The sequence below is a fragment of the Populus trichocarpa genome, chromosome 2, assembly GCF_000002775.5.
Source record: "Populus trichocarpa isolate Nisqually-1 chromosome 2, P.trichocarpa_v4.1, whole genome shotgun sequence".
Taxonomy (NCBI): Eukaryota; Viridiplantae; Streptophyta; class Magnoliopsida; order Malpighiales; family Salicaceae; genus Populus; species Populus trichocarpa.
In genome coordinates, this window is record NC_037286.2 from 15061007 (window position 1) to 15084882 (window position 23876).

Sequence of the window (23876 nt, forward strand, 5' to 3'; positions counted from 1 at the left end):
ATTAAAAAAAAGGATACACAATCAAAATAAAAACAATCATAGAGGAGGGATATTAATTGAAACATAAATTTAAAAATGACTTTAAGAAAGACATTAAAAAATTATAAATTAAAATTAGAATAAAACAATAATACAGGTGCCGCAAACACATTTAAAAGAAATAAGAAAAACAAATGACTTGGCTTACTCGTGACTTCGGTCGTTAAATTGGAAGTACTATAAATGAAAAAATCATGAAGCTTAACCCCCAACATATCAAACACTGAAGAATAAAATCAAGAAAAAAATAAATTACATAAAAGAATCTAAAACAAAAAATTATAATTAAAAGAATAAAGGCGAAATCAAAATAAAAAATAAATTAGAGGCCAACAAAAAAAATTTGATTGGAGAGATAAACCGAAAAGAAAAATAACTTTAACATAAGGGAAAAAATCAAAAGATTGAAGATAAAAAAAAAAAACAATACACCATAACCTTTAATTAAATAATAAAATTGAAAACCAATAAAACTTTAACAAAATGGTAAAAAAAATCAGAAATTAAAATACTAAGGATCAAATTAAAAAAATAATATATAAAAATTATAATTGAAGAACTAAATTAAAAATAAAAAAAACTTTCATAAGAACTAAAAAAATATGAACTTAAATTGAAATATATATATAAAAATAAAAAGTAACATGTATTATTTAAAAATAAAAAGAGGAAAAAAACAACACCGACATCAAAGCAATCTTCCGCCACTATCATCCACCCTACCAGGAGGGTGTGGATGCGGCGGTTTTTGTATAATAATAGTGTTGAATTTTATCGAAACGTGCACTTGTTCAAATTCCTATTGCAGTGAGGATCACTCAACGAAGAGCTCACGTGAAATGAAAAGAGAGATAAATTATGGAAGCCAACACGAAACAAACTATACAGAGTTTGCCGGAGGCAGGAATCAATTTAAAACGATCGAATGAATACAAAACTATGGCAAATCGTAGGACATGACAGATATTAGGTGCTCTCTGTTCACAAAAGTCAAACCATGTTCAATTGCTCAGAGCTCCATTTAGCCCTGTTTATTTGCTCAAAAACTAATTTCCTTTTACTAAGTAAATTTCAGAATTTTTTTTTTTGAAAAAATAAATTATTTTTTAATGTTGGGTAATGTAATATAAAATAAGTTGGAAAACACTTTTCAGTGTTTGGTCATGTCATAGAAAATGAGCTGGAAAATAACTTATTAATTTTTTATTTTTTTTATTAATAAGTAACAAATCTTACAAATTAAAAAGTTGAATGATAATGAAATTGAATAAAAATATAATTTCATAAATTATCTCAAATAAATAAATAATAATCAAAATAATAGAGATTAAATCTAAAAAATAAAAAAATTAAAAGATAAAGAAATTATAATAATAATAATTAACATTTCATAAATGATTTCAAATAAAATAAGTAACAATCAAAAGAATAAGGACCAAATTTGATAGATAAAAAATTTCAATTAAAAAATGATAAGGGAAAAGCAAATAACAATTATAAAAATAAGAACAAAAATTAATATAAAAATTAAATTCTAAGGGATGAAATTGAAAAATAAATATTCAAAACAAAATATATATAGTAATCAAAAGTTTGAGGATCAAATTTGATATAATCAGCAAATAATATGATATTTCTAAATTTTTCACAACTTCTGAAAAGTGTTTTCCGCCCAAAATAAAAGAAAAACACTTTTCTGGAAATCAAGCTAAATTTTTATTTGACCGGAAAGTGTTTTTCGTTGACTGGAAAATGTTTTCCGTTGACCAACTTTTCTAATAACAAACAAACACATGAAAATTTGAAAAATAACTTCCTAAAAATCAGTTTTCAGAAAACAAATACCGCCTTAGTTTGTTCTGTTATAAATTAATTAAAACTTTACTGCTATTATAAATATAGAAAATGATTTTCATTTAATACAAGTATTTGTCAGACAGGCTCGTCGTCAACACCCATAAAATATTTACTGAGGTTTTTTCAATTTTAATCTAATGCTTCGTTCGCCCTACGTCTTCCTGACCGTCAATGTCGGCAACAAAAGAAAATGTTGTGGACCACGGAGCGCCCCTAGCATGTTTGGTAGCGTATAAATAATTATTTTTTAAAAAGAAATTAATTCCTAACATCAATATATAAAAATATATAAAAAATTTAAATTAAAAAAAAACATGGCTAACCGCGTTACCAGACAGGTTCGGATTAACAAGTTAGATAGTCATGTTTATTTTTGTATTTAAAAAACGCTTTTAAAAAAATTTAAAATTTTTTTATTTTTTTTTTGCTTCAAATTAATATTTTTTTAATGTTTTTAAATTATTTTGATGTGCTGATATCAAAAATAATTTTTAAAAAATAAAAAAACATTTTTTAATATATTTATGAATAAAAAACACTTTAAAAAAACTAGTCACGATACTCTAAACAGGCCATTGCAATAATTTCCCCAGGTTATCCTAAGCTGACACGTGGCAATAGAAAGCAGGGCAGGGCAAGTTAGGATGTGATCCAATGCCCAAAATGCTAGCTCATGTGGACTCCTGGGTGACCAAGAAATGAGTCAAAATCAACAAAAGTGAAAAGAATTTTGTTTGTTTGTCCATGCGGTGCGTTTACATTCAAGAATAAACTGATATGGAATAAAAATAAAGATAAAAAGAGAATATTAAGGTTTGCAATGCAATACTTTTTTTAAAGGACTGATTATTTTTTAAAATATTTTTTATATTAAAATAATATTTTTTTAATTAAAAACACGTTGAAACTCGCAGACAAATACCCCTTAATCATGCTTCAATGATTTCAATTATATTATAATAAAAAAAACAATGCCAAGGAGACAAATAGCCTCATCTATCATGGGATGGAAATGAGGAACATCGTCTCGTGAAATCATCTCCGTTTGCAGCTCCTTCCAAAAGGTCAATTCATACTTCTAAAAAGAATACTCAATGAGTTGTTTTTTCACACTAGGATGCTTGTAATTTCATTTCATGTTCATGAGTCCACTTGTAATTCTCTTTTTTTATCGGTTATTTAGCCTCAACAAGAAAAGAGAGCATATATATCATGTATTTGAGTTTATTTCATATATTAAAATTAACAGAAACTCTAGGAAATATTATTCTTCGACGCATTATATATGTATGATCACTGTAAATTCACTATGCTCATAAGTTTTTTTCCATTCTTTTTGTTTTTTTTTCTTTTTTTTTTCCCTTTAAAGATCTAATTATGAAGATGCAAAAAATAAAATTTGATTTAAAACTTTATTTTTTTTTATTTTTTAGTTCCTGACTTGAAAGAATATAGAAAAGGTCACTAGATTTTAATGATTGAGAAAGAAAATCATTGTTTATATCAATTTCATACACCAAAACGGTCAATCTTGGTGTCAAAAAAGTTTCATTTTACAAGGGAAATTTCACCTATATGTTTCTTCACCCTTAAATTGCCTATAAAAATTCTAAGCTCGGAAAGCTTTTTTGTTTCAGGTTGATTCGAGTTTTTATGGGTTTTTTTTTAGATAATGGATGTGTTGATTCAACACTTTATGATTATTTTTTTAGAAATAAAAATAAGAAATAAGATGAGGATAGAGAATAAGATAGTTTAAAAAAGAGTTGGTGATGAAGTCAGGAAAAACTTCACACATAAATTAGTCTTTTCATGATCTGTAAAGCTAGGCCAAGACTTATGAGCTAGGCTTCAGGTTTGGACTTGAATATTCTTGAAAAAATAAGTTTCTTGTGGAATAAAGGTCTTTTTGATGCTTAAGTCAGTAATGACAGGAGAAAAATAATGTACAAAAAATTATGTCTTACAATATAAGACAAAGTCCTATGATGTAGGAAAAATATCGAAGGTAAGACGTAATCTTGTAATGAATGAGAAAAGTGGGAGTGAGTTATATGGTTCAAGAGGTTTATCTCTTATTTATCTAGTGACCTAAGGTATTTATGGACCTTGTTCACATCGATTTTTTTTACCTGAAACATGGAGAGTAGTGTTGCAATTAATTAGTGGAAATGTTGGTGAATAAAATTGGTTATTGTGTTTGTCATTGTTATTAGTAAGATGATTGATTAAAGTCAATGATAATTTGGCGAGAAATTATCATTGGTAGAGAAAAAAGGTGTTTGAGTTACATAAAAAATAGTTCATGTTTGCACTATCGACCATTGACTAAAAAATATGGTACTGCATAAAAGCTTGTACTTACAAAGAATATGTCAAAAGATATTTCAGTTAATAATAAAAAAAATATTACGTGCATGGGCATTCTAACTCCTCGAAACTCAAAAAAGTTAAAGAAAAAAATACAGGTGTATTTAGGCTAGGCCAGGAATTGTTGGTATACTAGTGTAGCTGTTTGGGTGAGACCCAAGTAGGGTGGGTGTTGTCATTTGGGCACAACCTAAATATTAATAACAATTATTGTCGTTTGGGCTACGTGACCCAAACAATAACAACAATTGTTTTTATTTGGGCAAATAGCCCAAATGCAACAAATTAACATAATATTCTTTTGGGTTTGAAACGTATTTTACATGCACCATCAGTTGCTCCTTTAAGTTTTTTTTTAAAAATATATTTGGAAGACTTTAATAGCAAAAATGGGGGGGGGGGGTACTTAGAGTGTCAATGTTTACTTGTATGACCATGCTTGTAAAAAAATATTACCTTTATAGCTTTGAATGTTTGCCATTTTCTTTATGTTGTGAACCTACCCTTCTCGTAATTTTATCAATGTTTTTGGAGAATGTTCCCTGATCTTTTTAGCGATAACTTATTACAAGGACTTGAAGAGCGGTCACGGGGACCAGAAAAGAAGCAGTCATGATAAATGATCATGGGGATCGAGAGACAAATGATTATAGGGATCTAGAGACAAACGATCACAAAGACTTGAGAATGATCCCTCATCCTTTTAGAGATGTCAGAGATATATATGGGAGATTCAATGAAGATATGAAGATTTTTCATATAGAGAAAGTTTGGAGATATGAAGATATGAACAAAAAATACTACTTTTTATTAAAAATCCAAAAGATAGAGACACACTATATGGGATAACCCGAGGATAATCTAATTTTAGGTAGTTCACCAAGTGTGCATACTTCTTTTCTTTCTTACTTTGGTTGTCTCTGTTTTTTTTTCATGAACTGTTGGAGGTGACTTTTTGTAATCAATCTTTTTATCTCCATTTTCAAGGCATGACATTCCTTGCTGTCATGCCCGTGATCATAATGAAAAAGGTAAAATTTGTTAGAGTTTCTTGTATTCGTGCTTTTTTGCATAGGAGGTGAATATTGCACATATTTTGTTATCTGATAGTGACTAACACCTTAGTTCATGTGGTGGTTAGAGGTGTAGTCATGAGCTCTGAGAATGTGAATCGATCATGGATATGCCTTTTAATGCTCTTGTTGGATGTTCTTGTAGGGGACTAATACTGTTGCGAAGACTTGCTAGTGAGTGAAAACATGGGTGGCCTTATCTTGTCACGCTGACTTCTTCCACCTTGTTGATATTTCATATTGTATGTTTGACACTAAAAAGATTTTAGTCATGTATAATATATAATATTTCCTATGAAGAACAATTATAAACATCATTAATCAAGGCTTATATAGTAATAGGCTCAAGGATTCGTTCCACGTTGAGCATTTCCACGTTGACCCTTTAGAGATAAACTTTGGTGCTCCCATCTTCCTTTTTTGTGACAAGGAAGAGATTTATGATGTTTTTTTTTTTTTGCTAGAATACTTATGTTGAAGTAAGAGATGAGTTTGGAGTTGAAATCACGAAAGTGAAGAATAAAGACAAACTCTAGACTATGGTACCATGCTCGTGTAGATCCATAAAGCGTTGCTAGAAGAACTTTGCACACGACATCATTGTCTTGTGTGATAAGCTTTAGAATGCTTTTTATATTTTGTATGTGCTCATGGAGGTTTGTGAGTCCTTCATAATTTTTTAAGCTGACCTTTGAAGAGACAAGGTCTTTGAAGAGTTGAGTGTGTAATATTTTCTGACAAAGTAGGGATTTTCTTATTTGGTGAAGGTTGTGTTCTTGCTCATGAACTCTTGAAGCTCGTCTCATAGCTAGGTTTTTTTTGGTGCGCGAGAAGGACTCGAATGGAGATTAATAGTGACTAAATTTTCTAGAGAGTATAATGTGAGAACTATACGTGTAGTTTCTTCTAAATGGAGGAGTGTGGGTGTTACTCGCTTGTATGTCATTCTACCATGTCTCTTCAAGGAATTGAAGTCATTGTTGCACATTTAGTGGTGCTTGTTTTTGTGTAGGAGGAAGAGTATGAAGATGTAGTTGCATCACTGCGATAACATCATTAATCATATGCACTTAACGAGAGAATTGTTGGAGACTTGGGGGAGTTGAAGTCCTTGTAATTTGGAGATAAGTTATTCTCTTTTAGCTTGGAGTTTCATCAGCTATGAAAAGTGTTTTTAGTGAAATGAAACTCCAAGCTATGAAACAATTTAATGAACTAGTTTTTTGTTCAATTCCCCACAAACGATGCCATTAATGAAGTTATCTTTCACAATTTGAGAAGCTGGGCCAAGAATTATGAGTTGCGCTTCCAGGTTGAACTTTAGTATACATAAAAAATAAGTCCATCGTGGAACGAAGGACTTTCTAATACTTAAGTCAGTAATGACAAGAGAAAAATAATGTAAAAGAAAATTGTGTATTGCAACATAAAACAAAGTCTCGTGATGTAGGATAAAATGTTGAAGGTAAGACATGGTCTCTTAATGTAAGAGAAAAGTGAGAGTAAGTCTTATGACCTAGGAGGCTTATCTTTTGTGTTATCTGGTAACTCAAGATATTTATAGATTTTAATTATGTCGACTTCGTATCTCGAACTTGGGGAGTGGTGTTGCAATTAATTTCTAGAAATGTTGGTGAACATCGTCCATTGTAGTGTTTGACATTGTTATTAGTGAGATGATTGGTGGAAGTCAATGACATATTGACAAGAAATTGCCATTGGTTGAGAAAGAGGCACTTGAGTTGCGTAGAAAATAATTTGTGTTTTCATTGTCGACCATTGACTAAAAAGTATGGTGCATGTATAAAAGTCTATAATTGCAAAAAATCTGCTAGAAAATATATTAGTTAATTATAGAAAATAATATGTGTATGGACGGGCGGTGCCATATTCTAACTTCTCGAAACTTAAAAAAGCACATTAGAGCTTACTAAAAAAAAAGAAAAAAAAATGGATACATTTAGGCCAAGCTTGTAATTTTTCATGTATTGGTGTCACTATTTAGAATGGAGTCAAATGGCATGGATGTTGCGGTTTAAGCATGACCCAAATGACAATAACAATTGTAGCCATTTGGGCTACATGTCAAGCAAATGAGAACAAATTAACCTTTTTTTTTTATTTAAAACCTATTTTATATGCACAGGGTAAAAAAGGAAAAAAATGAAAGTTCACCCTCCAAATAGTTGTGTAAAGTAACAATTTAACATGAAAGAAAATAAAATTTTTTCTAATTTTACAAATATCATGCACATAGTGATATGAACTAATAATAGGTAAGTTGTCTAATATTTGAGATAAAATTAAAAAATTAAATTATTATTGTTTTTATGTGTTTGATATTACGATACAAAATGCTTTTTAAAAATATTTTTATTTTTAATATTAGTAATTCAAAATTATAAAAAAATACTAAAATAATATTAATTTAATACTATTTTTAAATAAAAAATACTTTTCGAATCCAGAAAAAGCAATAGCAACATCCCTCACAAATACTCGTTATAATCGCGAGACTTTGAGCGCTCACGGACGGTACTTCAAAACAAGACACGAAACGGAGGGTTATCTTATCTTCTATCATCTGAGCATAACAAAGCAGTGACTGACTGACTGACTGACACAAACAGTCGATCTTACTGTATTATCCTACATCTAAAGTGCAGTGAATCCTTTCTCATTCAACGACATTGACGTGTCCTAAGCTGGAAATTACCTCACGACAAAGCACTGTCACCTCGTAAAACATCAATGCATTGGTCACTCACTGACACTGCTCTGGCTTTTAACTGTTAGTCATGACTCTTGCACATTTTTGTTTGGTAGGAGAGTTTTTCTTTTAATTTTAAAGCTGTCAAAATAATTTTTTTCTTAAAAAATTCAGAATGTTATGAAATTATACAAACTGGGCGTCAGTAACAGTACGTACAACAAAAACGATGGCAGCATGAGGTGAAATGAAAATGAAGAAGAAAAAGTAAAAAGAGAAGGAGAAAGGCATCCTTTTCTTTTTGTGAATTTTGGTTATGGTGAGTGTGAGAGGGGGACCCACCATTTGTTGTTGTGGGATGGTACTGTTGTTGTTGTCGTCGTCGTCGTAGATGTCATCTTTCTCTCTCTTCCTCCCTCTATATCACATTTTTTCTTCATTCAGGTATTGGTAAGTAAAAGTAGCAAAGATAGTTGTTTACTTTTATCTTCCTATGTACCAAACCACACCTTACCATTTCCACTCCTCTTCTGGATCATCATCATCACCACCCTAACTTCTCGCTCACTTGTCTTCACTTTCCGGCAATAAGTGCGATCTGTTTTCCTTCTCTTCGGACAGGATTGTTAAGTTTCTTCCGGGCAAGTAAAGTTTTTATTTTTATTTTTTTCTTACTTTCCTGTATATGATTGATTCAATTGAGGAAATCATAGAGCTTGAAGTGGGGTTGATGGTTTTTTGTTAAAAGGATTCTTGGAGGGAGAGGTAGCTGATTAAAGGGTTATCTGGTATGTGGGTTGCGGTTAATTGGAATCATGGGTGTGTGGGTGTGGTTTTTTTGTACTTTTGGGGAAGAAGTGAAGCTGATTAGGAGTAGTTTTCATTTAAAGCTTTCATCTTTTCTGGTTTAGTTCATCTGGGGTTTTGCTGTTTTTTCTTTTTGGTTATCAGTGCTGGTTCAATTAGTGAAATTCTTGGATCCTTTTGGGTATTTGGTATGGAGGCTAGATTTGGAGGGGAACCTCATCATTTCTATGCTATGGGCCCAACTGATATGCGGGCAGTAGGGAAGAGAGGTTTAGAATGGGATTTGAATGATTGGAAATGGGATGGTGATCTTTTTATTGCTAGTCCTTTGAATCCGGTACCATCAACCAGCGTCAGTAGGCCATTTTTCCCTCTTGGGGTTGGGACAGGAGTTCCGGCCACTGGGAATTCGTCCAACAGTTCATCTTCATGCTCCGATGAAGTGAATCTGGGAGTTGAGAAAGGAAAAAGGGAATTGGAGAAAAGGAGAAGGGTGGTTGTCATTGACGACGACAATTTGAATGATCAGGAAACTGGTGGTCTTAGTTTAAAGCTTGGTGGTCAAAGGGATGTGGGGAATTGGGAAGGAAGCAGCGGGAAGAAGACTAAATTGGTTGGGGGTGGCTTGAGCCGGGCGGTTTGTCAGGTGGAGGATTGCGGTGTTGATCTGAGTAATGCCAAGGACTATCACAGGCGGCATAAGGTTTGTGAGATGCATTCCAAGGCTAGCAAAGCTCTCGTTGGAAACGTTATGCAGCGTTTCTGTCAGCAGTGCAGTAGGTATGTGTGTATAAGCTCATTTATTGAGAACGAAGACGAATTTTTTCACTGGAAAAATAAGAAATACATTGCCATTACATCTATTTCTCATAAAAAATCAAAACCATAATTTATAATAAACATCTTAATATTTTGTGTTCTTGATAATTGAATTGTAGAATTTTATTTTATTTCATTCAAATTAAAAATTATCAATTTAAAGTTATATTGTTAACTAAAAAAAAATCGTTATATTAGATTTATAATAAAAATTTGACAATATCTAATATGTAATGTAAAAAAATAATTTTAATCTTTTATATTTTTAAAAAGTGCTTGTATATAAAATAAAAATATTGTATTGTTCATGTATCTTCTTCTTTTGAAAAACAATGAAAAAAAAACTAGTAAGAAAAAACTATGGAGAGCTTCTAAAATGTGTTTCCAAACTCAATATAAATTTGGAAAATTGGAAAACTAGTTTTCCAATTTTTTGGATGGAGATTAATGCATTTGAACAGAAAGTCCCAATTTTCTTTTACCAACTCCAGTTTTCAAAAAAATTCGATTATTACTCATATATTTCGGGAAAAATTTCTTGGTTTGCAGCTCCTTATATTCTGCCAAAAGTACTTAACTGATGCCTTGTCAACTTTTTTTGCAGGTTTCATGTCCTTCAAGAGTTTGATGAAGGGAAGAGAAGTTGTCGTAGACGTCTGGCTGGCCACAATAAAAGGAGAAGGAAGACTAATCCTGATACTGTTGGTAATGGAAGTTCGATGAATGATGATCAGAACAGTGGCTATCTGTTGATAAGTCTCTTGAGGATACTGTCAAACATGCATTGTAAGGAACTCCATGGTTTTCCTATTTGAACTTTTCAGAATTAATTCATTGAGGATTTCCTGTTTGCCCATTGATATTACCTTGATTTTCTGTTTTGTGCTGTGGGCTTCATTTTCTTCCTGGAAAACTTGGGCACCTTATATCTTCTTGTTGTATGAGTGACCTGTATTTGTTAGATAATGATTCTGTCATTTTTGAATTGCAGCCAATAGATCAGACGAAACAACTGATCAGGATCTGTTAACTCATCTTTTAAGGAGCCTTGCAAGCCATAGTGTTGAACATGGAGGAAGAAACATGTTTGGACCATTGCAGGAACCTCGAGATTTGAGCACATCATTTGGAAATTCAGAGGTAGTCTCAACTTTACTTTCAAATGGTGAAGGCCCTTCAAATTTAAAACAGCATCTGACAGTACCTGTGTCTGGAATGCCTCAGCAAGTTATGCCTGTGCATGATGCATATGGTGCAAATATACAGACCACATCTTCCTTGAAACCTAGCATTCCAAACAACTTTGCAGTGTATTCAGAAGTTCGAGAGAGTACAGCGGGGCAGGTCAAGATGAACAATTTTGATTTGAATGACATTTGTGTTGACTCAGATGATGGCACTGAAGATATAGAGAGATCACCTGCTCCTGTGAATGCAAGGACTAGCTCCCTTGATTGCCCTTCATGGGTACAACAAGACTCCCATCAGTCAAGTCCTCCTCAGACCAGCAGAAATTCAGATTCAGCTTCCGCACAGTCACCTTCTAGTTCCAGTGGAGAAGCTCAGGTATACTGTACTTGCATGTTGTTTATCATTTCCCATCTAAACTCAATTTGTATAGTACCAAGAAGAATTTCTTGGTTGATTCCTAGAGTCCCTTTGGATGCTTATATTTATTCATGTGTTCATATTGTTCTGAGTAGCACGATTGTCCCAAAATAACAAGGCATTTCTTTTTTAGAGGAAAATATCACCTTTCATCCGAGACTAGGTGAAATGTTGATTTCTTATATTTTCCCCTTGATTTACTTTTCAATCTGTGGATGGATCATCTGTTCTGTCTTTTGACTTACGAGTTGTATCTGTATAATATTCATCAGTTACCTTATCCTTTTCTACCATTTCAGAGCCGCACAGATCGAATTGTTTTTAAATTATTTGGGAAAGAACCAAATGATTTTCCTCTTGTCCTGCGAGCCCAGGTACTCAATTTAATTTTTGTTTTGTGCTGCTGTTTGATGTTTTTTTACTTACAAATTATGAGTATGTGAAATGTTTTGGTTTTCAGATTCTGGATTGGTTATCTCATAGTCCCACTGATATTGAAAGCTACATCAGGCCTGGTTGTATCATTCTGACCATTTATCTTCATCAGGCCGAGGCTGCATGGGAAGAAGTAAGCTTCATAAACCCTGACCATTGTTATTGATCTAAACTTCTCCAGACAACTTTTGTGGCCTTATAGTTGAATTTTCCTTTGTATAGCTTTGCTGCGGCCTTGGCTCCAGTTTGAGCAGGCTTCTAGCTGTATCAGAAGACACTTTCTGGAGAACTGGATGGATCTATATTAGGGTGCAACATCAAATAGCATTTGTTTATAATGGTCTGTTGCCCTTGATTGTCTAAGTAATTCAGAAACTTGGAAGAATAGATTAGCAGTAAAAAGACTTGTATGAATGAAGTATTTTGAATTTTGTCTAGTAGTAACAAGACTTATGAATGAAATATTGTGAATTTTGTGTTGCAGGTCAGGTGGTTGTTGATACATCTTTGCCTCTCACAAGCAACAATTATAGCAAAATTTTAAGTGTCAAGCCAATTGCTATAACTGCATCTGAGAGAGCTGAATTTTTAATTAAGGGGGTCAACTTGTCTCGGCCTGCCACAAGGTAATGATTGTTGGTTTTCACCTGATATAGAATTGTTAAAGTCTTGATTTAATGTATTTTTTGTAGTCTCTCTTTCATTGTGCTGGTATTATGTGCTAATAAGCTACACTTTGTGCTCTCCACTTCTGTTTTTCAGATTACTCTGTGCAGTAGAAGGGAATTATATGGTTCAAGAAAATAGACAGGAGGTGATGGATGGTGTTGATAGCTTCAAAGGTCATGATGAGGTCCAATGTGTCAACTTTTCTTGCTCTATCCCCATGGTGACTGGAAGAGGATTCATTGAGGTGTTGTTGCCTTCTGTGTCTCATCTCAATCCTGTTCTTTTCTTATCCTTATCTTTGATAAATTCTAGTTTTGAATCTATAATTCGTTGAGGATTTGTTGGATACATGCTAGTTTAATTTGAATCTGTGAATTTTTTTTCTCATTAACTATGAGTGTGTTTATTAAAGTGTGACCTTAATATGTGAACAGATAGGTTATTAAAGTGCTTTGCATCTTTCTTTGTGAATAAGATACATCTGGATTGATTTAGGGCCAACTTCATTACTATCTCAAAGAGATTGTGAATTAGATATATCTGGGCTTGTTTGGAGCGAACTTCATTCCTATCTCAAGGAAAATTCTTTCTTGAAACTGTTCTTAAATTAACCCTTATGTTGAGTCAACACAATTCTTTAGTTTTTCAAGCGTTTGTATGCAGTTGCTAATGTGCTTTCATAGAATACTGATACTTTTTTGAGTATGCTTCTGTATGCTGAGTTCAATCTTTTCTCTATCCAGATTGAAGATCACGGTTTTAGCAGCAGTTTCTTTCCTTTCTTAGTTGCAGAGGAAGATGTATGTTCTGAGATCCGCATGCTTGAGGGTGTGTTGGAGACTGAAACAGATGCAGATTTTGAGGAAACTGAAAAAATGGAAGCCAAAAATCAAGCGATGAACTTTGTTCATGAAATGAGCTGGCTTCTTCACAGAAGCCAGTTGAAGTCTAGATTGGGCTGCTCGGATCCTAGTATGAATCTCTTCCCACTAAGAAGATTCAAGTGGCTCATGGAATTCTCCATGGACCATGAATGGTGTGCTGTTGTGGGGAAACTCTTGAACATTCTGCACAACGGAATTGTTGGCACTGAAGAGCACTCATCTTTGAATGTAGCATTATCAGAAATGGGCCTTCTTCACAGAGCTGTGAGGAGGAATTCTAGGTCTCTTGTGGAGCTCCTATTAAGATATGTTCCTGAGAAATTTGGGTCCAAAGACACGGCACTAGTTGGTGGAAGCCATGAGAGCATTTTGTTTAGGCCAGATGTCACAGGCCCAGCTGGTTTGACACCTCTTCACATTGCAGCGGGTAAAGATGGTTCTGAAGATGTACTTGACACATTAACTGAAGATCCTGGAATGGTAACCCCTTTTCTAATTAAATTAATTTCTGGATACTCTGAGGAGAGAATTTTCTTAATATTGCATTTATACTTGATGGAATAAATATTCACCACCACCAGTTTCACTCTCTGTGTCTCTTCAATCTGGATCACTGTTCATACTTATGTCGTGACAACAATAATCAGTTCTAGGAATTGGAATATGATCAAAATTTTTTTGATTGCATGATTTTGCAAACCTAATGTGATGTGTAGGATCTCGTTAGATGGAGAAGATAATCAGGAGGTGTTAGTTTAGCTATATTTTCTCCCACATTTTATTTAGTTCCCAGAGTTTCCTTTTTAATTCAATTTAGTGATGATGTGTTGTAGAGTGATAATAGCCAATGTATTGAAGTTAAATCTTGCTTCATTTGATTGTTTTATACTACCTTTTTGTGTGAACCAGTGTGGTAAATTTACTGCTCTTAGTCACAACTATGCTTTCTCTCAAAAAATAGTTGAAACGTAAGTTGAAAAACCTTGATTCTAAAAAGAACAGAAATTTACTGAGGGGGTTGCTTTTGTTGCGCTGCGGCTACATGATCATCTCTGATCTCATAGCTACTAATAGCAGTGTAAAGCAGGCCTTTAATTTAGCTGCCTCTTTTCGTTATCATTCCACATCTCAAGCTTTATATTACTTTTCATTTTTCATTTTTTGTAGCTAGTGGATGGTTTTCCATTTCCCATAATGCGTTAATTTGTTGTTTCTATTCTTTTATTTAATGTCTGGACAGGAAGCAATTTTTTTTTTTTTAAATCAGCAGTCAATAATAACATCTTGGAAAATTGAATCCAAGACTGCTTTTCAATCATTGTTACGTTCTGGCAGGGATTTATTATTTGCCTTCATTTTGTGTAAAGATTTGTTGTGTGATACATTTCAGGTGGGCATTGAAGCATGGAAGAATGCTGTTGACAGCACAGGCTTCACACCTGAAGATTATGCTCGCTTGCGTGGCCACTACACATACATCCATCTTGTACAAAGGAAAATTAACAAGAGACAAGCTGTTGGGGGCCATGTTGTGCTTGACATCCCTAGCAATCTCTCAAACAGTAACATTAATGAGAAACAAAATGAAGGATTGTCCAGTAGCTTTGAGATCGGACAAACGGCATTAAGACCCACTCAGGGCAACTGCAAGCTTTGCAGTCAGAAGGTGGTTTATGGAATAGCCAGCAGGTCTCAGCTGTACAGGCCTGCAATGCTCTCAATGGTGGCAATTGCTGCAGTTTGTGTCTGTGTGGCTCTTCTGTTCAAGAGTTGTCCTGAGGTTCTGTACGTGTTCCGACCCTTCAGGTGGGAAATGTTGGACTACGGAACAAGCTGAGGTGATCCATCGTTGCCCATTGCAATATTGACATGTGATAGGACGTGTTTATTATTTTGTATGCATTTATTTATAGACTGTAAAGTTGAGGTTTCCCGCATAACAATCAATCAATCTACTGGGACACGCTTCGGATTCAGTAATGTTAATTGACATAATTATTCGACATCCACTGCATCTTTCAGCGGTAACATTTATAACCAGCGTTATAACCAGCGTGATTGTGGGTATAAGAGAATAATATAAATTATATTTTAAAATATTATTTAATAACTTAAATTATTAAAGAGTTCAGATGATATTTTGACGGTTATTATTTTATATAATATATGTATCTCTAATTTCAGCGTGTCCCAAAATCAAATCTGAACCGTCAAATCTGAAAACCTGTTCTTGCATCTACCGACGTCTTCAGTCTACAGGAAAACTACTTGAAAGGATCTCTTGATGCTACGTGAAAGAAACAAGGGGAAAAGAAGTGAAACCTGAACTTGTTATTAATAAAGTTTTTCAGGACGGAAGCCAACAGTATACGAAAGTAGAGATGTTTTCGACTTACATGCGCAAGGCAACTAGAGTTAAATTCTGTGGCTATCGAATTATAATTTGGTGCAATCTGTTGGCTTGAAATTCAGAGACTTCCCTTGAAGGTCATATTCTACCAAGAAGTTCATTTGCGCAAGGTTTCCGTAGATTGATACATCTGATTTAGTAGAGGCAAAGGCCAAGCACACAAGATCATCTGAAATTTGAACGATTCACATCTGCACCAGTGAAATGTGCAGTGATTACAGGAACCTTGAGATGACTGTAGCAAAGGCTCAGGAATCCACTTGGGTCTTCAGCACGCTGTCCCTCAACTTGATTGTCTGCTGCTTTTGACATATCATTCAAGACATCTTCTGGTACTATTGTCAAAGTTGTACCTGAATCAGTGATGATGTTTCCAGTTCCACTACCAGTTCCTGAAGAAGAATCACCGAATTGTATTCTCTCTTTTCCAATACCCACGGCTTCAAGAGTTAGATAGTAGAAGGTATCCTCAGATAATAATGGGGTAGATTTAACTCCATGACCTGAAACAACAGCGTGGCTGCCAAAGTTTAGTTTGCTCGATCTTCCAGCTTGGGAGAAAAAAGGCGTCAGACAGTAGGAGAATTTTCTACCGACTGAAGAATCCATTTGAGAAATAAGAGACAGTGAACCGCCTCCAAAGCCAACGATACCCGAAGCTTGGCCATTGAAGGGTCCATTATTTTTGTGTCCACAACCAATGAAGGGAAACGCACTGGACGGCCTGATGTGGAATCCAAAGTGATTGTATCAGCAGAAAGAATTCCAAGGGTGTACGATCTATCACCATATAAGCATATTCGTAATTGCAAATTTCGCCACCAGGGCAAGAAGTTTGCTGTTGCGAGGTGCATTCCGTTGCGTCACAAGAGAAGTACTGTCTATATGTTTTGGAAGACTTTGGATCAAAAAGAGGAGCAACTTGCTTGTAACAATGCTTGCATGGCTTGCACTGTGTCCATATTAGATCACTGCCTGTATCTGCTATACCCATAACCTTAAGAGGTGGTGTCCCGAAGGATAAACTCAAGAGGTATTCACCACTAGCGGATGTAATCTCAGATTCAGCAGCTTTAGGTGAGACTGAAGCAGCAGCAGTTGGGTCAAAGTGGTGGACCCGATTGATGGATCGACGCAAAGGATTGTTGACACGCTGGAGATGAGTCTCTTGAGGGTTGTGAAAGGGGGACTCTGATGAATCACGGTGGATAGGTTCCAAAGTGAAGCCAGCGTTGTTGGCATAGACGCAGGCAAAGCTAGCAACACACAGTAGTGCAGTTGATAATGCAAAAGAGAGAGGGGCTTCCATGAGGAATAGACAGCTTATATAGATGAAGATGATTGTGCGACGGATTCAAGGTAGGTTGGGACGTACAAATATATGCTAGTACCGAACAAAATCATGCAGATATCACAGATATTTAAGGAAAGGAGGAGATTTTAAATTAAGATCGGGAATAATTAGTGTTATGGCTAGCAGGGAAGTTGATAAAATCCGATGCATTTATTCAAATCAAGCATTATTTCCTTATATATATATATATATATATATATATATATATATATATATATATATATATATGCAATCTGATGCATGTATACAAATTAAGCATTATTATTATTTTTGAGCATTTCTTTAATAATTTGATGCGTTATTGAACATACATGTATTCTTACATTACTAAAAAAAAAAGGAGCCTATTAGCAACTAACTAATCCGTTGCAGATAATATTAAAATTTGTTGTTGATAAAACTCAACAACGAAATTAGCAAAAGATAATTTCAGATATAAATAATAGATGCTAATTTTTTAGTAACGGATTATCAATTGCTGATTTGTTTAGTAACAAATTATCCATTGCTGAAATTTGGTTGCTGAATGTGTAAATCAGCAATGAATATTCTATTGCTAATCACCATTGCTGATCAGCAACGGATATCGCGTTGCTGATTAGCAATAGAAACTTTGTTGCTAATCCGTTGCTAATTTATCCAATGACTATTTTTTAAAACATGATTTTTTTAAAGTATATTTCCCATATGTTGATTTTTTTTTTAATTATTTATGGCTATTTCAAAAATTATAGATAAATATATAAGAACATAAATTAATACTAGAAATTATTTTATAAAAAATAATAAGTCAAATAAAAATAAATTTCACAATAAATTTCTAAATCTCGTCAAACTTACATCAAAATAAATAAGTCACAATTTAATAAATATGTTTTTATCATAAAGGTGGTGGTGGGGGGTGGTGGTGGAAACGAACCAAAACAATGCTGACCATCATAAGATGGGGCCGGTATATGGTAGTCGAGGCCTAGGTCGATATACTGGATTAGACAGGGGATACATAGGTGTCGTCATCTGTGAAGCCACATGTGACGGCATAGATGAAGCTATAGGTGTCAACATATCTTGGTCCATATTTGATGCCCAAGCTTGATATCCCATATTACTAAGAAATTTTTTGATTGAAGTCATCTCCTGTTGTAATGATAAAATATGATCATCTCTTTCCTTTATTTGCTCTTTCAATGCTTGAATTGATGAACTAGAAGGTGTTGACTCTATCGTATAAGATTGTGATGAAGCACTCATACTAACCATGAATTTCGGCATACCAGGTGCACCATATATTCTACCTTTTGTAACTCCTTCTATAGCCACACACCAAGCTGCTCCATCAAATGAAGGATGATTTTCCCGATCAGTTTCATATCTTGAAATCATCTCTTTTTTGTAAGTCTCCTACAATAAAATTAATATAATAATAAACTCATTTTAATTTTAAATAATAATTAAATTACATAAAAAAATAATACTTACAACAACTTTTTTAGACTTGTTATCTATGAAGGTTTCAGGCTTCTTGGCACTCTGATGCAACACCGAAAACACATCATCCCATAGAGGTTCTTTTCCACCTGCTTTTTCTTGCTATCAACAAACAAAAAATATTAGATAATATAAACAATCCTCACCATGCTAGCTCGATATGATGCAAATAACACTGTACCTCCAGAATGAGTGCTTAATTTACCATATGTTTCAGTTAGCCGATTATTTCTTGCAGATTTTGATCTCTTTTGAAATTCAGGGGTGGACTAAATTTCTTTAATCATTTGATTTCAATCGTCATTGTTTATCCAAACTGGACCTTTATTAATGCAATCCATAATATTTGTGGTATTTCTGTCTGACATAGCTCTCATACGAGCTCGTGTCAACTGCTGGTTCAAAGCAATTCTTGTCTTATCTTCCCAAATCTTATGAACAATTGGTTCATCATCCTCAGAATATATATATTTTTTCTATAAAAAAACAAAAACAAAGCTCAACATAGTTATTAACTAGCCTATATAATTACAATCACACAATCAGTAGTAAAAAAGATGAACAAAAAAAAAAAAAAAAACTTCTTAACTACATCATAAAATGGAATTTAATGTCTTATATTCTAATTATTATAATATTGTTTTGGTATATACCTTACCATTTCTTAATATTTTCCTAAAATAGAATTAATTTACATGTTCTAACCTAATTGATGTCGTTAGAGATGCAAAAACAATTATATATTAATTTATATTTTCAATCAATGAAAGGGTCAAACAAACTTAATGCCTTCGCTGGAAATTTCTTTAATTCCTTCTTTTCAATCTTCACTTCCCTCAAAAACTATTCTTTACATTAATTGTATCTAAGAGGTTTGTTCTTCATTTTGGTCTTCACTTCCATAAAAAACTATTTTTACTACATTAATACTCCTTGCATCTAAGATATGGTGTGCATAGAAAAAAAGAATGTAACATCCTCAAATATAATGTCATGAAATCTCAAACATTTCATTACTAATGTCAAGTATTTAATAATATATCTAAGATTATGATTTTTTTTTTGAAAATTTCGGCAGAGTTTCCCCTATTTTTGTTGGTACCAAGTTATCGACAACACTTCTATTATATGTCATTACAATTTCCATCTTGATCCAATCATCCTGGATCATATCTCATTCATCAAACAATCTCTTACATTTTTTAATGAAAATGTCTCATTACTTAACCAAGCAACAGTTGAATCATCACAGAACTATGAAGATCAAGAACACTACATTAAGAATTAGAAACATTAGCATGTGATGACAGACATATTTAACAAATAATTTGCAATAGATCTACAAAATTATTCTATAAAATTAGTTAATAAAACAATATATATTCTCTGTAAATTACAAACATAATCTCTCAAATATAAGTTTTTGATTATACCTGTTATCTTAATTTTTCACACCATGTTTGTTTCCTACAAGATGGAATTCTTGGAAGCGTAGATTAACTGGAGAAGAAGTTAAGAAAATGACAAATTATGTTTTTGGAAAATGACGCGTGACAGAGATAGGTTTCTAGAGAAGGAATTGAAAGGGACAGATGGGTTTGGTTTCTAGAGAAGGAATAGAAAGAGAAATATGGGTTAATTAGGTTTCTAGAGAAGGTATATAAAGGGACATATGGGTTCTTCCGGAGAATGAAGGAATTTGGCCTGCGTGAGGTTCTCTTTTGTTTTCAAGGTATAGATGGACCAATAAATTATCAACATGTAATCATTATTTATTGTTTTTTTTTTTATAAAAGTCAAAATTTAATCTTTTTTTTATCAGCAACCATATTAGCAACGGCAAATCCGTTGCTGATTCTTAATATATTAATTTATTTTTTAGTATCTGATTTTACTTTTTATTTACAGGCCTACGACACATTACCCATATTTCTCCTCCGAAAAACATCACACATACACCCAACAAAACAAAAAAAAACCAAAACCCTGGAAAAAGTCTCATTATTTAACCAAGCAACAATGAAATCATCACAGAACCATAAAGATCAAGAACACTACATTAAAAATTAGAAACATTAGCATGTGATGACGACCATATTTGACAAATAATTTGCAATAGATCTACAAAATTATTTTATAAAATTAGTTAATAAAACAATATATATTCTCTCTGAATTACAAACATAATCTCTAAAATATAGGTTTTTGATTATACCTGCTATCTTAATTTTTCACACCATGTTTGTTCCCTACAAGATGGAATTCTTGGAAGCGTAGATTAACTGGAGAAGAAGTTAAGAAAATGACAAATTATGTTTTTAAAAAATGACGCGTGACAGAGATAGGTTTCTGGAGAAGGAATTGAAAGGGACAGATGGGTTTGGTTTCTGGAGAAGGAATAGAAAGGGAGATATGGGTTAATTAGGTTTATGGAGAAGGTACAGAAAAGGACATATGGGTTCTTCCGGAGAATGAATAAATTTGACATGTGTGAGGTTCTCTTTTGTTTTCACGGTATAGATGGACCAATAAATTATTAACATGTAATCATTATTTATTGTTTTTTTTATAAAAGTCAAAATTTAATCTTTTTTTTATCAGCAACCATATTAACAACGACAAATCCGTTGCTGATTCTTAATATAATAATTTATTTTTTAGTATCTGATTTTGCGTTGCTGAATCTATTGCTAATATTAAAAAATTAATATATATATAATCCGTTACTAATCTGTTGCTAAAGTTACATCTAAATTATTCTGATGCTAACATCCGATGCTAATGACCCTCTTTTTTAGTAGTGTTATTTACTTTCCGAAGCAATATCTAACTAAATTTGATTCTCTAAAATTCTAATTTTTTCAATGAAGTCTAAACTAGGTTTCCAAACTTGATTTTTCATCAATTAAGTTTTTAATAAAATTAATTTGACCCATTAAAAGTCTAATTAAGTCCTTGCACTTAATTAATTATTTTAATTTGACCAAAATTAATTTTTAAACTTAATTAAACCTTTAAGTGGGCCAATGATTAAATCAAATTGACATATTAAAAGTCTAATTAAGTCCTCAGACTTAATTTTTATGCAAATTCATATGATAATCCTTTAATTTAATTTTGAATCTGCATTGTCTTTTAATCTTAGGTACAATTAGATTCTCAATTTCATCTAAAGTCTTAATTTGGTTCCCCTATATGTTTAAAACCCTTCTCAGCATGTTCTAGCCAAGCTACCAGTCTTTTTACTTATTTTTTTGTTGTTTTTTTTAAGGAAAAGACAATATTGAGGGAAACCTAAAATTGGGTTATGACAATTGTCCTCCTCTTTACAATGTTTACGACAGAAAGTCTCGTAAGAGACTTTAGATAGTAAGCTTATAAAGAAGAAAATATGAGAAATTATGGATTTACTAGATCAAGAAATGATCAATCCTTTTGAAAGTGTCATAACTGAGGGCTTGAAAGCGCACATAAAAGAAAATAGTGTAAAAAGCATTGTGTAAAAGACATAGAGCTAGAAAACACACTCAACAAGAAAAATGATAGGGGTAGAAAGCACATTATTTGGTAAGTGAGGGTTGGAAAATGCACATCAAAGAAAAGGGATAGAACTTAAAAATGCATTATCTAAAAAGTAAGAGTTAAAAAGTACACCAAAAAGAAAAAAGATAAGGCTAGAAATCGTATTATCTAAAACATGAGGGTTAAAAAACGCACTCAAAAGAAAATAGATGGGGTTAGAAAATTCACTATCTGGTAGGTAAGGACTAGAAAGCGCACCCAGAAGAAAAGAGATAAGGCTAGGAAGTGCACTATCTGGTAGGTGAGGGCTAGAAAGTGCACTAAAAAGAAAAACAGATAAGGCTAAAAAGTGCACTATCTGATATGTGAGGGCACTATTTGGTATGTGAAGGCTAGAAAGGGCACTCAGAAGAAAATAGATAGGGTTAGAAAGTGCACTATCTAGTACGTGAGGGCTAGAAAGCTCATTTAGAAAAAAAAAAAAATAAGGCTAGAAATCACATTATCTGGCAAGTGAGTGCTCAAAGGTGCAATATCTCGTTAAGAGCTTTGTTAGGCTCAAAACCTTGCTGGGTCCTTTTTGCTGAAGTCTTGTTAGACCATTTCTTTGTCAAAACTTTGTTGGATTTTTAATCACCGGAGCTTTGCTGGGTCTTTTTTGCTAGAGTATTGCCAGACCTTTTTTTTTTTTTTTTTTTATCAAAACCTTGCTAGGTTTGTAATCATTAGAGCCTTTTAGGGCTCCAAACCTTGTTGGGTTCATTTTACTCGATTTTTTCTTTGTCAAAACCTTGTTGGGTTTTTAATCGTTAGGAGCCTTGTTGGGCTCATAATCTTGCTGGGTCTTTTTTATCGAAGACTTTTTCTTGCTAAACCTTGTTGGGTTTAGGATTATCTTGAGCCTTGCTAGGCTTTAGAACTTTGTCGTATTCCTTCTTTGCAGAAACTTTGCTGGGCTTTAAAAATCAAATTGAACCTTGTTAGGCTCAGAACCCTACTGGGTTCATGTTTATTGAAGTCTTGCTAGACTTCACTGGAGATTCTTTCTTATGCAATTCCTGTGTAAAAATTTGTATAACGCTTTTAAATTTTATGCATGCATCTTTACCTGGTTTTGAAATATAAAACGTCATTCTTGCAAATTATCTTTTGCTTTACAACTCACCCTAATGATAACATGAAGCTTGCTTAGCCATGGCATTCTAGGCTTCTCAGTGGACTTTCAAAAACCTTTTATGTTAAAAAACTAGTGTTCTTGAAATACATGATTCTTTAAAAATTAACCATTGATAGGGATTTGCATAAAGAAACATTAAACACTAAACAACCATTAATCAAGATAATGCCTTTTATTACTCAATAAAATTTTAATTTATTCAATATATGATTCTTTGAAAAATTAAACCATTTAAGTCTTTCATGTTCTCAGTCCATGATATTTTGGTACTTTATTAATATAGTCAAGGAGTTGCGTGAAGAATTTCACAAGTGTGTCTTTTGGCACTGTAAGTCTTCAACCAAATATTCCACTATTCCTCTCATTTTCATTGCAAGAAATTTGGCATCTTCAGCTTGTATGTGGTAGTGCATAGTTTATAAGCCCCAATGTTATGGTTCCTTTATTACAACATATTTTTCTTCAATCAAAGCTTGTTTAACAGAGGAGAACCCATTAGCCAAGCAATCAAGATGTGTGATTAGCTTGACCTATTGTTGGCATTGCTTTTAGAGCATTTCATTTGTTTGTTTCAGCTCCCCTATTTCATCCTGAGCTTTCTACCATTTCTTTATCATTCTACATTTTTGTCATTTCTTCTGCTTATGTAAATGG

At 33.1% G+C, this 23876-nt stretch overlaps 1 protein-coding gene and 1 pseudogene across 2 annotated transcripts; one reads left to right on the forward strand and one right to left on the reverse strand.

Moving 5' to 3' along the window:
• The first annotated feature begins 8481 nt into the window (after positions 1 to 8481).
• LOC7481436 (squamosa promoter-binding-like protein 1) lies at positions 8482 to 15276 on the forward strand. 2 transcript variants are annotated; one of them, XM_024594312.2, is made up of 11 exons: positions 8483 to 9636; positions 10280 to 10461; positions 10667 to 10815; positions 10900 to 11241; positions 11583 to 11657; positions 11744 to 11851; positions 11941 to 12058; positions 12203 to 12344; positions 12481 to 12631; positions 13131 to 13751; positions 14662 to 15276. In XM_024594312.2, the coding sequence occupies exons 1-11, from the start codon at positions 9047 to 9049 to the stop codon at positions 15106 to 15108; spliced, it is 2925 nt and encodes a 974-aa protein (XP_024450080.1). In that variant the 5' UTR covers positions 8483 to 9046; the 3' UTR covers positions 15109 to 15276. The 2 variants fall into 2 exon arrangements, with proteins under 2 accessions (XP_024450078.1, XP_024450080.1); XM_024594310.2 differs by having other exon boundaries at positions 8482 to 9636; positions 10667 to 11241.
• A 427-nt stretch (positions 15277 to 15703) lies between these two features.
• On the reverse strand, positions 15704 to 16990 carry LOC18096419 (aspartic proteinase CDR1-like; annotated as a pseudogene).
• Positions 16991 to 23876: the final 6886 nt, after the last annotated feature.